Genomic DNA, 14,730 nt, shown 5'->3' with positions numbered 1-14,730 from the left:
GTTCCAGGGATGGAGCAGCCTCAGCTTCTCTGGATGACCTGTACCACCCTCATAGGAAACAATTTCTTCTGAGCATCTAATCTAAACCTGCCGTCTCTCAGTTTAAAATAATTATCCCTTGTCCTGTCACTAAATGCTCCTGTAAAAAGGCCCTCTCTAGCTTTCTCGGAGGCCCCCTTCAGGTATGGAAAACTCTAAGGTCCCAGAGGCTTCTCTTTTCCAGGCTGAACAGCTTCAACTCTTTCAGCTCTCTCTCCATAGTGGAGGTGCTTCAGCCCTCTGATCACCTTTGTGGCATCCTCTGGATTCACTCGAACATGTCCATGTTTTTCCTGTACTGGAGGCTCCAGAGCTGGATCCAGCACTGCAGGTGGGGTCTCACCAGAGCAGAGCAGAGGGACAGAACCTCCTCCCTTGACCTGCCGCCCACAGTGCTGGGGATGCAGCCCAGGACATGTTTGGCTTTCTGGGCTGGAAGTGCACAGTGACAAGTCATGTTAAGCTTCTCATCCACCAACACTTCCAAGTTCTCCTCAGGGCTGCTCTCGATTCATTCTCTTGTGCTTGGGATTGCCCTGATCCAGGGTCAGGACCTTGCACTTGGCCTTGCACTTCGTGAGGTTCTATTTGTCTTACTTGGAACCATGAGGAACCCCCAAGTTATCCAAAAGCTCCTCAACCAGACCTCTGAACTCCAGAGCCACAAAAGGCAGTGGCTCCCTCTCAGCTGCGATGAAGGGGAGCCTCTCTTGGCCATCCAGGGCCTAAGACACGTGGCTGTGGATTTCAGATTTTCCAGCAGGGACAGCAGCTACCAGCTTCTCATCTTACAAATGGACCAAGGAAAATACCGTTTTAAATTTATGGCTTTTCCTGGCCACCTTCACTTTCTGTGTGAGGGGATATGAACCATGCATGTTTAGCATTGACAGGACCACGTATTAAAGCAAAAGCCATTTCCAAATGAAAATGTGGAAATTTGCTGATTGAACCACAATATTCTAGCTTAGAGGCCGCACCATATGGATATAGCCCCCACAGTATTCAGTTGCCTATCTGTCCTCCCCTAAGGAAAAACTTAAATTTTATTCCAGCTGTAAAAACCAGACTAACATTCAAAACCCCCCATTAAAACTAATGGAATCAAATTTTATTTATGGCAGAGGGGTTGGAACTAGATGATCTTTAAGGTCCCTTCTAACCCAAGCCTTTCTATGAATCTATGATTTGTTTTGCAGCAAAAGAATACTTTAAATATTTGCCTTTGACAGCACGGGCACATCTTCAAAAGCTTATTCAGATTCTATTCTTTGTTATTTATTTTTAGGCCACATGATAAACACACCCAGAAGAAGACACACTGTGTTTCCTGGACAATTTAGCAGTGCAGGGAGTTTACTAGAACTGATTTACCATGGTCCTAAAATAACTACAGTATAATACAGCCACCGCCTCTGAAGTGAACTTACAGCTAGATATTGTGGTGTGAGTCCTCCAAGACCTGTGAGGTTTCCCCAAGTGGCAGTATTGAGCTGTTGCATCTGCTGAGCCAACTGCTGCTGCAAACGCCGCTGCTCCTTGTCCTTTTGGGTGTCAGCAAACTTCACCACGATTGGCGAAGAGCAGCCCTGTGGTTGGACAGATCGGGAAAGACAGAAGGGTTAAATCACACCAGGTCACCCTCACCTTGTGAGCTCAGCCATGTCCTGTAGGGCCACTGGCACTGGCACTGGCACAATGACATCGCTCACCCTCTCTTTGTGACTGGCATGTGTAGGACCACAAGGACTAAGATTTTCATGTTCTTAGGAAAAGAGGCTATGGAGAAATTATTGATTCCCCAGCTCTTTTTATAAAGCACCTTTCCTCAGGCTCTCTTTTCCTTCCAGCTATCAAAATTGCTGCCAGAGACAGCAAAGCGTACCAGTCCTCTTTAATTAAGCTTCACAGCTGATGAGATGGACGTGATGCTTTGTCTGCAGTCTGTTTTCGAGGCATCGCCAAAGGGAGAGGTGTCCAACCTCTGCGCTGCCAGGGACCACACAGCCAACACCGCCCTGCCACTGCGGTCTGGCTGTGCCGTCACGCTCGGTGCAGCTGGCGTGTGCCCCCTAAATAGACTGGGAGCAGCAGATTTACCTCAGCGCCCACCATCAGCGAGGCACCGGCCCTGTTCACACCAAGGACTCCCGGTCAATTCACCCACCTGCGGTCCGCTCCCAGGCACGCTTTGTATCAAGCACCCTTGAGATGTGAACAAAGGGCAGGATGCAGACCGAAAGGGACTAGTTCTGGCGATGGCAGCCCATTCCTGATTGCCACCATTTCTTCTATTGCTTCTATCAGCCTCTTGTTACATGGTATGGCAAGGCTGTAAGATGCCTTAGGAAATAGGGAAGCTGTAGAAAGAGCTAGAGGTCTGGTCTGCAGCCTACTCCTCACCCATGGCTGAGGGACCCTTGGGAAGAAGTTGAAGGTCACAGACCAATGGACTTTTGAGGTAAACTGGAATTTCCTTAGGACTTCAAATTGGCCATTCCTGGGCAAAGTCACTGAGAGAATGAGACGTGATTACGAAAGATGTCTCTGTTGATTTCTCTCTGTTTCTTTTCCCTGCTAAGAAATGTTTCATATTTTAACCTTTCAAGTCTTCATTTTTTTCAGATCAAGAAAGAAAACTATATACTGCAATGATGCAGTTCTTCAAATTAATTCAAGCATTTTGTGAGTCATTGGAACTGTCAATCCATTTCATACTGCTTTTCAACTTCACAGCATCCAATGAATAACTTCCCTTGCCATGCTTTGTTATACTAATTTCTTGTCTAACTTCAATCTGAACACAATGGCAGGAGTGATAAGTGACTCAAGTCCAAGAAACACAGCAGTGCTCTAGCCAGAGTGTATAGCGTGGGATGCAGAGCAGGGTTATACTTCACCTACTCTTCCCATGGCTGCTCTCACAACACTCTGAACATCTTCAGAAAAGTTCCTGTCCTCAATTATTTACAAAAAGCAGCCATGTACCTTTTCTCTGAAGAACCTCACACCAGGACAAGTGATAAAAATATTCACAATCATCAGATGAAATGATGAAATAAACCACAATAATAATAACAATAACAACAATAATAATAATATCTCATATAAAGATCTCCCATCAACACTGTTCCTTTAGAATTATCTTAGAAAATCATCACTTGTGGTTTATTATTCCACATCAAATTCTTTTCCTGTGTGTTTCATTGTAAAAATGTCTTTCAGTGTTTCAGTGAGGAAGAAAGAAGATACATAACACTCCAGCAATCAAATAAAGATTATGAAGGAGTCAGCTTGTTACACAATTACCTCTCTCTAGTGATTTTTATACTAATATTAAAAATAAGATCATTAAGAAAAAAAGAAGAAAGAGAAAGGAGCCAGGGGGTAGAGGATGTGAGAGAGATTTTTCTGGTTTTGCTAATAAAAAAAAAAGGAAGCTCTTTCTATCTAATATGGGGTTTGGTAACACTGGGCTAAGAACAACTGGAACTTACTGCCTTCTGCCTGGATGTACAAGAGAATCAAGTCTATTTCCAAAGAAACAGAAATGAGTATCAAAGGAAGAAATATTATATGGTTATTCCAGTTTTCAGTTCAGTAGTTCAGCATTCAACACTACAGCTGACATATTTATGAATGCTTAAATGTCAGTAAATTGTATAAAAACAATATCTCTGCAATTTATGAATCTATAATTCATTTTTTCACCGCCTGCTCTATATTTCATCACTTCATCATTTTCAAGAAAGCAAACATTCTGAAGACTGAGATTATATCTAGCAAGTGGCTCTATATGAGAAAAGGGTTGTTATTGCTGCGTCAAATTTACTCTATGATAACAAATTAGTATCTTCGACTGGTGCTGCATTTGATTGGCTTAAACAAACAAAAAAAAGAACTCCATAGAAAAGAAACGGAAGAGCAAACACTTTAGAGCAGCAATTATATTTTAAAAATCAGTTGATTTAACCAGGTCAGTAAGTCAGGTGGAAAGAGCAGTAAAAGAATGCATTATTCTAAGAGATGTGTTCATCTGGACTTAACATCCCCATTGCTCTTTCTTAGCCCTCTTTGAGAATTCATCTTGGTCAATGACACATGCTAAAGAACTGAAGATAATAAAATAGGAAAAAAAATCTGTAGTAATTGGGTTGCAATGCAATTGTGTACTACATATCTTCCCCTAAGCCCACTTTTGCTTGCAAAAGAGCAAGAAGCCAAAGTGTCCAAGGATGACTGTTTCAGGCTGAGGGTTGACATGTAACACTAGTCAACCCAATTTAACTTTTCTCTAGAAAAGTATTGGCAAACGTGAGCAAATGGGGTTTTTTTTGCCTACAGGGTGTTTTCTGTATTATGCACTTCCATTTTCTAGCTTGAGGGGAAGCTTCCAGCACACATACAAGGTGCATCTGCCTTCCTCATTCAATGGCTTCATATTTCCATGCCATTCAGTGCCATTTTCTCCCCAACAGCTGGTGCTGCCTTCATATTTTTCTGTGTGTTGTTGGGTTGAGTCCCTCCTCCATGGAGCGGGAGGTTGTATGGCTTCTTTCCAAGAAGGGACTCAGCCTGAGCTCAACTGACGCAAAGACCCAGATGTTCAAAGTGCGAAATATTTGGAATTGCTTTGCCACTTTGGGGATCTCATTGATGATGTCTGTAAAGGTGTTGAGAAGGATTCTGATCCAAGGGTAACTATTCTACAGAACTAATCTCATTAAGAGTATCCCGTCAAAATGCAGCCCCTTTTGGAGTGCCACATAAAACAGAAGAGTGGGAGAATTGTCTGGGAGGTGTTATGTCTTTATTTTACCATCTTAAAGGCATCATTCGGAAGTAGAGCTGTGTAAAATTCATTTTGCTAGACAGAAAAATACATTAAAACACATGGAAAATATAGGTAAAACACAGTATTACCAATAAACATTTCCTTTTTACTTGGAATCAAACCCAGCAAAACATACAGATCGGAATTAATGGAGCAGTGCATGGCAGACAAATTACTACAGGTATTATTCCAGAGACTCAAAGAGGCAGTTTTTTCACAATAAACTGTCAGACTGCATAGACTGTATAACAGCAGCTTTCTAGTAAAGATAATTTCATTTATTCTCATCTCATTGGCAGATTCTCAACTAAAACTGTATACCCAGGGTCTAAAAATGCATTGCACTGAAAAGAAAACACATTGATTATAAAAGAAGCTCAACCAAATTCAAACGTGATGTTTGGAAAGACAATAGCTTTGCAATGCTGATATCATTACTTGTACTATACAGGAAACAGTTAGTGACATTTTCATGCACTGGCTTGAATTTTATCTTCTCCTCCTCCTTGTTCTCTGTCCACCCTCCCACCCCTGGTCTCCCCCCTTGGCTCGTTACACAAAGCAGCTCAACGACATGACGCAATAATGATTGTTTAGCACCCAGCATGCTTTGGGAGACTAGAGCATTGCAAAGGAAAATCACTGAGAGAAAAAAAAAAAAAAAATTGAAAGGTCCTGGTGGAAAAAGAAATTAAAAAAAAAAAAAAAAAAGAAACAAGTGCACATAACATCAATGCCACCTCTGAGAAAAATCATCACTACACGAAGATACAGTATACATAATACAGTATAACATGCACTCTCCAATGATAAGCTAGAAGATCCAGAGTAAGTAAAGATTTCATACTTGTGCGGTTTTTTGTGCAAAATTCTGAAAGACCATGACAAAAATCACAGACTGAAAAAAGTTTTGAGATTGCCAGACAAGCTGTGGCATTCAATAACCACTCCAATGACCAGATCATTAACTAGCAGCTAAAGTCACATTAAGTGAACCAGTTTAAAGTTTTGAGTTGCTCATGATGATAAAATATGAGGCCATAGAGGCAGTTTGGAAGGGAATGAAGAGTGTTGCTTATGATGGGCCAGCCACGATGGTGCTCTGCAGGAAGTGCCACACTCCAATATGTTCTGTCATCATTAGCATTTTTATTGGCTACATGAAGAAGGCGAAATCATACTAACTTAAAAAGAGATTCTATTTGCAGAAAAACACATGCACTAGTAACTCAGTGTGGCCATGTTAAACCTCTTGAGCTTTTTCTCAGAGCAGTGCAAACCACAACACTTAGAAATCTATTTAAAAGAAGCTAAGATTTTTCTTTTGGGGGAACGTGTGTTAAATATAATAGAGGTAATTTACTCATCAGAGAGATACTCTGAGTACAAATGAGGAGTGGTATTCACAACATTTTTATTTTCAGCTGAATGCCACTGAAAACAGGATTGAGAGCTGTGTTTGGATACCACACAGCAGCCTTACTGTGCTCTTTCAGGTGATTGAGAAAAATCACGCTTCACGAAGACAGCTAGAGTGAACTGGTAAAAAATTTAAATCTGTGATTGTCATGTGTCTGATCTGATCCAGGAGAGCATGGCTTTACCATTCGCAATCATTTGCACAAAGAAAACAAAGAAAGGGCAAATGATACAGTACTGTACCTCCATGGTCTGAGACTGGTGCATGGCTTTGATTGCATTCTGTGCCATTGCCCTTGTAGAAAATGTGACAAACGCACAGCCTGTGGGAACAAGGGGACAGGGAGCAGGAAAGACAAAAAACAACAAGACAAAAGGGTTGGACGCTTGTTAAACCAACACAGTCTACGAGAACGGCCACAAGACGACACTGTTCTCAGTAGTACATAAAAATAAACAACTTCTCTAGTTTATTTATTGACAGTGCTGACTTGCTAATCTGACCATCGAAGAAAGAAAAAAAATTAGGTGGGGATGGGTGACAAGAAGGTTTTTATTTAATTTTTTGGTTTGTTTTGGTTTGTTTTTCTTTCTTTCTTTGTTTTGTTTTATTACTGTTTTTGTTCTTTAGCCACAGGGTTTGAAATAAATAAGGCTTTTATGTAGCCATAGTTAAATCTATTCAGAACATGCATTAACAATTGCTTGCTCTGGCTTTTGTGTAGGTAAACTGTGGATAGTGAATAAATGTCAGCATCACCGACAGCTGAACTGAGAATTTAATAAAGGGGTCCATAGCATCACAAATTACTGTGATGCACCAAGAATGATCATACAAATAAGAATGAGAAAAACTCCACCGTGTAGCCTGTGACTGTGTGTGAAAAGACTCAGACAAAATTCAGTAATGTAGGTGAAATCTCAACATTTAAGAAAATAACATATTAAAAATAAAAATCCTTATGGTTTTTGTTTCTCCTACATACAAGTATAATTCTTTGAGCTGTGAAAGCTACCACCAGCTTGAACAATTCTGAAGCTATGCATGAATAACTGAAAAATCACTCTTTTTTTCCCCTCTTCAGCCTTTAAAATCATAATGAAAAGCCAGTAGGCTAATTCCTGGGCTATTTTTCCACCCTTTTACTATTGTCAGCCATACCTACACTGGGCATGGTGCAGGTCAACGTTTTTAGTGCATGACTCACTGCCCTTTTGCCTAATAAAAACATTTCCTCCTGAGATTTACATTTTATTCTTCATGCACCCTTGGGCATCTTAAAGAAAAAGAGTGTGAAATTAATGCAGATTCAGGCTGATTTTGTAATAATACCATGGCACACTAAAAGCTTAGCTAAAGCAACACAGACTTATTTCACTTGTGATCTCTAATGACTTTAAAAGTGCATTGATTTTCAGCTCCCTTAGCCTTGCACAGTTTGAACTTAGGTTTCAGAGAATAATTTAGTGTTCCACTCAATTTCCTCAAAACATTATTATTATTACTACTTAAAAGATTTCCAAATGAAGCAGATCTAAGCACTGAGAGGCTAAAGCATATTGTCATTTTAGAGCTAATGCATGAAAGCTACATTCTGGCATCAAAAATACAATATTGTTGCCCCTGTGGCCAATGGGCAAAATAAACTATTTTGCAATCCAGCAAGCAACAGATTGTTTGGTTTACGCAAATCAATTTGAGGCATAGAATACCTTTTCTTTTTAGTTCTGTGTGTACCTGGTAAGATTATCAAGTCAAGACTGTATTCACATTTTAATCAAACAACAGTAAGAGAAAGCAATGCCTGATCATTACCCAAAAGCACTACATCTAGTCATGAAAATAAAGTCAATGCATTTTTGCATCATGTGGTATTTTTTTTTTTCTCTTTAATGTAAAGGCCCTTGATTCAAGAGAACCTAAGCTGGCTTATGTACCTCTGGCTGATAGATGAGCATCATAAAATCAGAAATCAGAATGCTTTCACCCGAACTTCACCGCAGCATTGTGACTCTCTGTATTTCTTAGGTAACAAAACAGCTGATGATGTCTCACTACTGTTTAGCCTCACTACATGTTGCTATACTAGTCTTGTTCAGCAACAAATTTCTGTCAAAGAATATGATGTAACAAACCAGCTTTCTGTACAGCAACCTAAACAAAATGTGCAGTAGAAGGGTAAATAAACTACAGTACTTCTGCTAGATTCCATCGTGCTGCATACACTAAAATTAAAGAGGCACAAATTTACCATCAGTCTCAAAGTAATCTCTCTTAATACCATTTCTGTTATTAACATTAACAGAGGAAATAACACCAAGGGTTTTCTTTTCTTGTTTTGCAAATGCAGTTGGGGATGAGCACAAATAGAGTTATAGTGGAGGGCAGGCAAGGAACCTCATGCAGAGCCTTGAATAATATTGTTGATAACGGTCAAGAAACTGCTTCATTCACTTCTTTGGCTCTCACTATCCAGGAGTGTGTATTATAGTGACAATTACTGAATGGAGGTTTCAAATGCATGAGAAGCATGTAAAATGTCAACAAAAATCAATAAGACACAGTTTATGCATTTATCACAATTTCTCCCCAGCAGTTCTGCTGTAAGTAACTTACTGAGAGATGTTGCAATTAGCAGGTCTCAAAAGCAATGTGAATCAGCAGAGAAATAAGGCTGCATTCCTCTCAAGATAAAGCAGACCCCCTTCCCTCCCTTAAGCTTTCTCTCTTTTTAACCACAGGGCTCAGCTGTTGGGTACTTTCAGCACCCAACACCACTGCAAAGCCTTCCTCCTCACTCCTCAGCCCAAAACCATTTGCATGGGTCTTGTTGCCTTTGTCATGGAGCAAAAAGACCTTTGTAGCAGATCTCTGTACCAATTTGAAAGAAACTTGTTCTTTGGGCAAGGGGAATGCCTGATGAATGAGGTTATGCAGCTTGAATATGAGCATTTGGAAGCAGCATTCCACAGAGAGGATAGGACTGCATTTTAATTAGGGTTTGCCAGCCAGAGGCTACAAGGTTAGGTCCCCTTGTTATCTCCATTCAGCAGGCCATTTCCCACCGATGGACAGTGGCCATTTGCACGGCAAATTTCCAATTTACCTCAATAACATAGCAAAAATTCAGTAGACAATGTTATTTCTAAATTATTTGAAAACCCAGACTTTAAGAGGTTGCCAATAAATGTCCCAATTAAACATTTGTTAATTTACCCATCTTTCCAGACATTGCTACATGTATTCACATTCAAGGGTTATTTTTCAGCTACCAAACCTGGACACTCACACACAACATCTGTATATTTATTATGAGTGCATATGTATTTTATTATGCGTGGAATATGGAATCCTATATATTTTGTGTGAACTGTGGAGTCCTTTCCTTCATGACCAGACTGCCACACCGGAGCGAAGCTAAGCCTATGTCATAAGATTTGGTCTATTTAACTCAATCACTTTGCATTTATAATTTAGGTGTTCAGAAAAGCTGTTCTTCTGAAATGCTTGTATTTATTGCCATGGCCAATGGCAGGACCTTGATTTTCCTCTGTGGGGCACAAATGCACTCGAAGAGGATGGTTTTGTTGGGCACCTAGAATTTAATCAAAAGTTGGTGTCCAAGGACACTGGATTTCATTTATTTATGATTCTGAAGGGTTGGGAAAACCCTTTCCAGCACACTCTCACTCACTGTATCACATGGGTGCAGGTGGTCTTTTGGGAACACACTGCCAGCTTTAGGACCGTAAATCACAATTATAAGAGGACAGGACTAATCAGATTTCATGCCTCATGGTGCAAGGAAACAAGAAAGATTTTTGTAGCCTCTTACCTCATCCTATGAAACATGGCATTGATTGGCATGCAATGGACCGAGGTCTTCTGGACCCATAGCTACAAGCAAACTATTCCTGTTCTACCCCACTGAATCCTGATATTCAATTATTCCCTTCTTACTGGAGCTATCGAGTTCTCTGGGAAGGAAAATATGGAGAGGGGGATATTTCTATAGCTAATGCCTTGAAATAACTTCATTTTGTACAACCAGCTACCTAGCTACACCAAAAAATAGATTGTTTTGTAAAAACAGCCAACCTGCAAGACACCTTGCACTTATTTATCAGCTCTGGTTTCAAAACGTCAGGGATCACTGACAGAAAGAAAAGCGGAGGGAGAAAGAAGATGTAAGAGTTTTAGCTGCTTCTCCAAGGCTGCCTTCTCACCCCCTACAGCAGATAAATGAGTGACTGGGGAAAGGCTGCTGGAAGTAATTTCCTCCAGCAGGCAGAACTGGAGTAAGGCACCCAGCCCTGGCATAGTAGAAATTTTGGAGCACATTATCACATCTGCCACGTTGGCTGAGAGAACATCTAAACTCACAGGCTTGCTCCTTACCCCTCTCCCACAACAAAATAAAAGAGAATTTTGAAAAAGCAGTGAAATGTGATAGGCCTCCTCCTTGATCCTGGCCATCCCAGAACTAGGGCTTGCTGCTTGAGCGACTGAATGTTTGAAATATTTAAAAAAGCTCAGCTCTGCCCCATTTCAGCTCCTGCTTCATGTGATTCTTCTCATCTCAGGTTTTCCTAGACTGTTGAGAAACATTCAGTCATCAGTTCTTGCACAGCCTAACCCAAGATCAATACCTGTAAGCTGCAAGTGAAGTAGAACATTTTTACATATGGAAGCCTCAGGTAAGGTTTATACCTACGCAGGAAAGCTCCCTCATGAAACCACCGTTGTCTACCAGAGGTTTTAAAGTGAGGCCAAAGGGAGATGCAAAATGCAGAGACATTGTTTGGAAGTCTAAAAACATGTTTTTTACACAGAAGAAGACTCAAGAGATTTTCAAAGCCACCCAAGCAACCGTAGTGCTGTGAGTGGTGGCTGCGCAGCTGGTGCTGTAATGGTTGCCCCAGAGCTTCCAAGTACACTGTAAACAAAGTTTTTCTTCAATTTCTGTGAAGAAACAAAAGTGAAAAGCTGCCAGATACTCCTGCAAGGAGTAGTTGGGATCCTCTGAGATGAAAGCTTCTATTTAAAGAGAAGATAAGGCTTGAATAAAAAGCTATGGAAATTGAAGTGTGATAAAAATAAGCTCTAGTTGGGTTAAAATGTTTCTAGCTGAGATTGCAAAGTAGACTTTTCCTTTTCTACACTGTGCTAATACAGCCCAGTCTGAAGGAAGGAACATCCTGGAAAACAGCCTTCTAATGAAGACGTCACACAAAAATCTGTCTTGGTGGTTAAAATACATTTCATCTACAAACTAAATTGCACATGAAATTGTTTACTGTAGTGATATTTGGTTGCTAAGTATTACCTAAGACACACAATGACATGTCTGAGACCATGTCCAACAATTCAGTCTAAAGAAAATAATTTGCAAAAAGCCACAGTGAAGCTCTTCAGTTTATGCATATCAGGCACATAAAGGTAACAAGAGGCATGTCCTGTAACCATGCCTCAGCTCTTCAGCTCTACTGACTTGACTATTGACTGGATGACACGTTGTAGATTTTAAATTTCCTGAAGTTCATGGTTCCCTCAAAGCATTTCTAATTGGACATTCAATTACCCACCCTGCAAAGTACAGATCTCAGTAGGTGGAATTTACGCAAACCCGGAATTAAATGGGTACCAAAGACCACATTCTCTAACTGTGCCTCGATGATCTTCTTGTTGGAATAAAGCCTCTTGCAAATTATTTCATTTCAGGCTTCCCTCTTGGGAGGGATTGCTGCAAAACTGCAGTAATGGAAATCTGAGATGTAGTTTCTGGCCAAAGGCCAGCAGAGACATTGGTCAGTTGGATGCGTTTCTTCCCTCCCAGCTGCAAAAGAGCTTCAGCAAGGGAAAACAAAATTAAATGTGCCATAGTGATTGGAAAAAATGAAAATGTTACCACATTGCAGCAAAGGGAATAAGGCACTGAGGTACTTCTGAAGAGCTATTAAAAATACAGCACTTCCACTGTCCTCGTTTCCCACCACTTACTGATACACAATTCAGAAGGTGACCCCTAATCTAGGGTGCTCCCATAGCTGGCACTTCATGTTAGTTTAGCTCAGAAGGGAGCAGTAAATATTCAGAGGAAAAAAAAAAACCCAGCATAAAAGTCTCCTCACCTATCCTTCCCTGCAATTAATTGGGATGCAAATACTAATTTTCTTTTACTAATTCATCAAGAAAACCCTTGAATCTCAAAGTTCTGAATGGATTTTCAAGAAATTAAATTGCCTGACCATGGTGTAACTTGCTATTCCATTTCTAACCTGCTCTTAAAGCAAAGAAAGAATGAAAAAAACAATCCTTGTAATCAATGTCTGCAGAAATGTTCACTCGTCCCATGTGCCTGGTGATGTTTTGTTAAAAAAATCATACAATTAGGAGCTTAGAAGATGTAGAAAAATGCATTTTGAGCTTTTTCACAATTTTTATGGTATAGCCAACTCTCTCTACATGTTATTAGCAGGTTTTTTCAGCGCATGCTATTAACCCAGTTGACTTCTTTCTGGTATCTGATATATAAATCTGCACTTAGCAATACAGCAGAATAATTTGCTATGTGGTGCTCCTGTGATAAGGATAAGAGGATTTTTTTTATCATCATTATGGATGGTAATAATTCCTAGAGTGATACAGAGATATTGATCCACTGATCTAAAAAAAAGCATTTTACAAAGGCAGAGGAGCATCACTACCCTTACTTTAAGCACCCAGAGAACAGAGATGATTGAGTGACCAACTCACCTATGGTCAATACAACACATCAGTGGTACAGCTACAAATCAAACTTGGGTATTTCTGGCTATTTTTGCACACTCAGCTCTCATTGCCTGGCTGTCTGTGTTGGCATCTGTGGTCATGCAGACATTACATAGTGCTGGGAGTCAGGAGGTCTGAAAGTTTCCTTAAGCTGTTTACAATAAGTGATTTAAAATCTTAATCATCTGCGTCAGTTCACTTCTGCTTTTTCATGATAATGAAGCTTAGCACATGATATCACAATCATGAATTTTTGTAAAGCATACTTAGCTCTTCAGAAAAAGTGCTGGATTAAACAACCCTGCAGGCTGAATTCTTCTCTCTGAATAATGAATATCGTACAGGCAGTGGCAAGCTTCTTTAGATAGTCCCATGAACCCTGCTCAAGAGGTGGCCAGCCTCCATGGCTGTTGGCTATCCCTGGTTTCTTTATCTCTGCTACCAACAGGGTATTTTTATTTTTTAATACTTTTCACAGCTAGGAATTACTCGCTGCCAGCCAGCTAATTTCACAGGGACTATCCCAGAGCCTTTGGAAGGCAATGCCTTTTGGTTGCTGCCTATTCTTGTAGCTGATCAAAATATAGCAAGTTACAGGTATAAACAATGGTTATTTTTTAGGTGCAGGAGTGAGTAACAATGGGAGAAAGCATGACTCAAGCTAAAAACCCCCTCAGTTTCTTTAAAAGTCTCTACCAATGGAGGTCTGTATCATTACTTTAGTCTCATCTTACAGCTGAGTTTCAAACAGCTGACAATAGGAATTTTGAGTGGAAAAGGTGATGGTCTGTAATCAATAGTGACAGCAATGGGTGCAACTTTATTAAAGTTCTGTCAACTCTTGGTTAGGAACTACAACAGAAAGAACGAGTTCTGTCTCTCTCCCCCTCTCCCTTTATCTTAGCACTTACATCACACTCATTACAAAGTGTTAAATTTCCCCTTGATGCCACAGGATGGGATTTCTCCTTGCTACTGGAGCCCATGTGATACAGTACAACCCTAATCCTGCCTATGAGTTGAGAGCAGATTGTTACCCTACCAGTGGTAAGGTTGCTGTTGTGGTGTAGACATGGGCTAAAACAAAAGTCAGCTGAAACCTTTTCAGTCTTTACTAAGTAAAAAAAAAAAAAAAACAAACCAAACCCAGTCCAAACCAAAACTGTTCTACTGAGCAGTGTAACCTGGAGCTATTCCTTGCAACTATCTGCTGGTAATGCAGATTATTTGCCTGAACCTTTTAAGAGAGCTCAAAAGCTGGCATAAATACCAAGGAAGATACTTTTCAAGCTCTTTTCATCTGAGATACCATGATGTGCACTTGTTATGCAATTGAAAAGAGATGCCAAACAGAGTTTACTGGACCACATTTCCATCTCACTGCTGTGAGCACTGAACTGAGCTCCCGAAGGCTCTGGCATGGAAAGGTCAGTGTTTTCCTCAGACAGTGACTATTTTTCATTTACCCCTCTGCCTCTAGGAGGAAAGTACATCCAGACAGGCGCTGAGAAAACAAATACTGTTTGTGGCAAAGGGAATTAACATCTTGGAAATGGTAACATGAATTAAAATTCATTAAGAATTGGAACTCTTTACAAAGATTTAACAGTGTAAGTCCTCCCTCCTGAAGCAGTTTTTCACCTTGTGCTTTTTCAGTCAAGCTCCC

General features: G+C 40.3%; 1 protein-coding gene across 14 annotated transcripts in view; it reads right to left on the bottom strand.

Moving 5' to 3' along the window:
• The window catches only part of CELF2 (CUGBP Elav-like family member 2), a 550,097-nt gene that overhangs the window by 53,550 nt on the left and 481,817 nt on the right, over positions 1 to 14,730 (bottom strand). For all 14 annotated transcript variants that reach the window (XM_010407804.3, XM_010407802.3, XM_010407801.3 and 11 more), the window contains 2 exons: positions 6,536 to 6,615; positions 1,470 to 1,628 (listed from right to left, as the gene is read on the bottom strand). In XM_010407804.3, coding sequence (XP_010406106.1) covers positions 1,470 to 1,628; positions 6,536 to 6,615 — 239 coding nt within the window. The remainder of the gene's footprint in view (positions 1 to 1,469; positions 1,629 to 6,535; positions 6,616 to 14,730) is intronic.

Source organism: Corvus cornix, chromosome 1A (assembly GCF_000738735.6).
Source record: "Corvus cornix cornix isolate S_Up_H32 chromosome 1A, ASM73873v5, whole genome shotgun sequence".
Classification (NCBI taxonomy): Eukaryota; Metazoa; Chordata; class Aves; order Passeriformes; family Corvidae; genus Corvus; species Corvus cornix.
The sequence above is the reverse complement of the archived record's forward strand: the minus strand, read 5'-3'. Positions and strand labels throughout refer to the sequence as shown.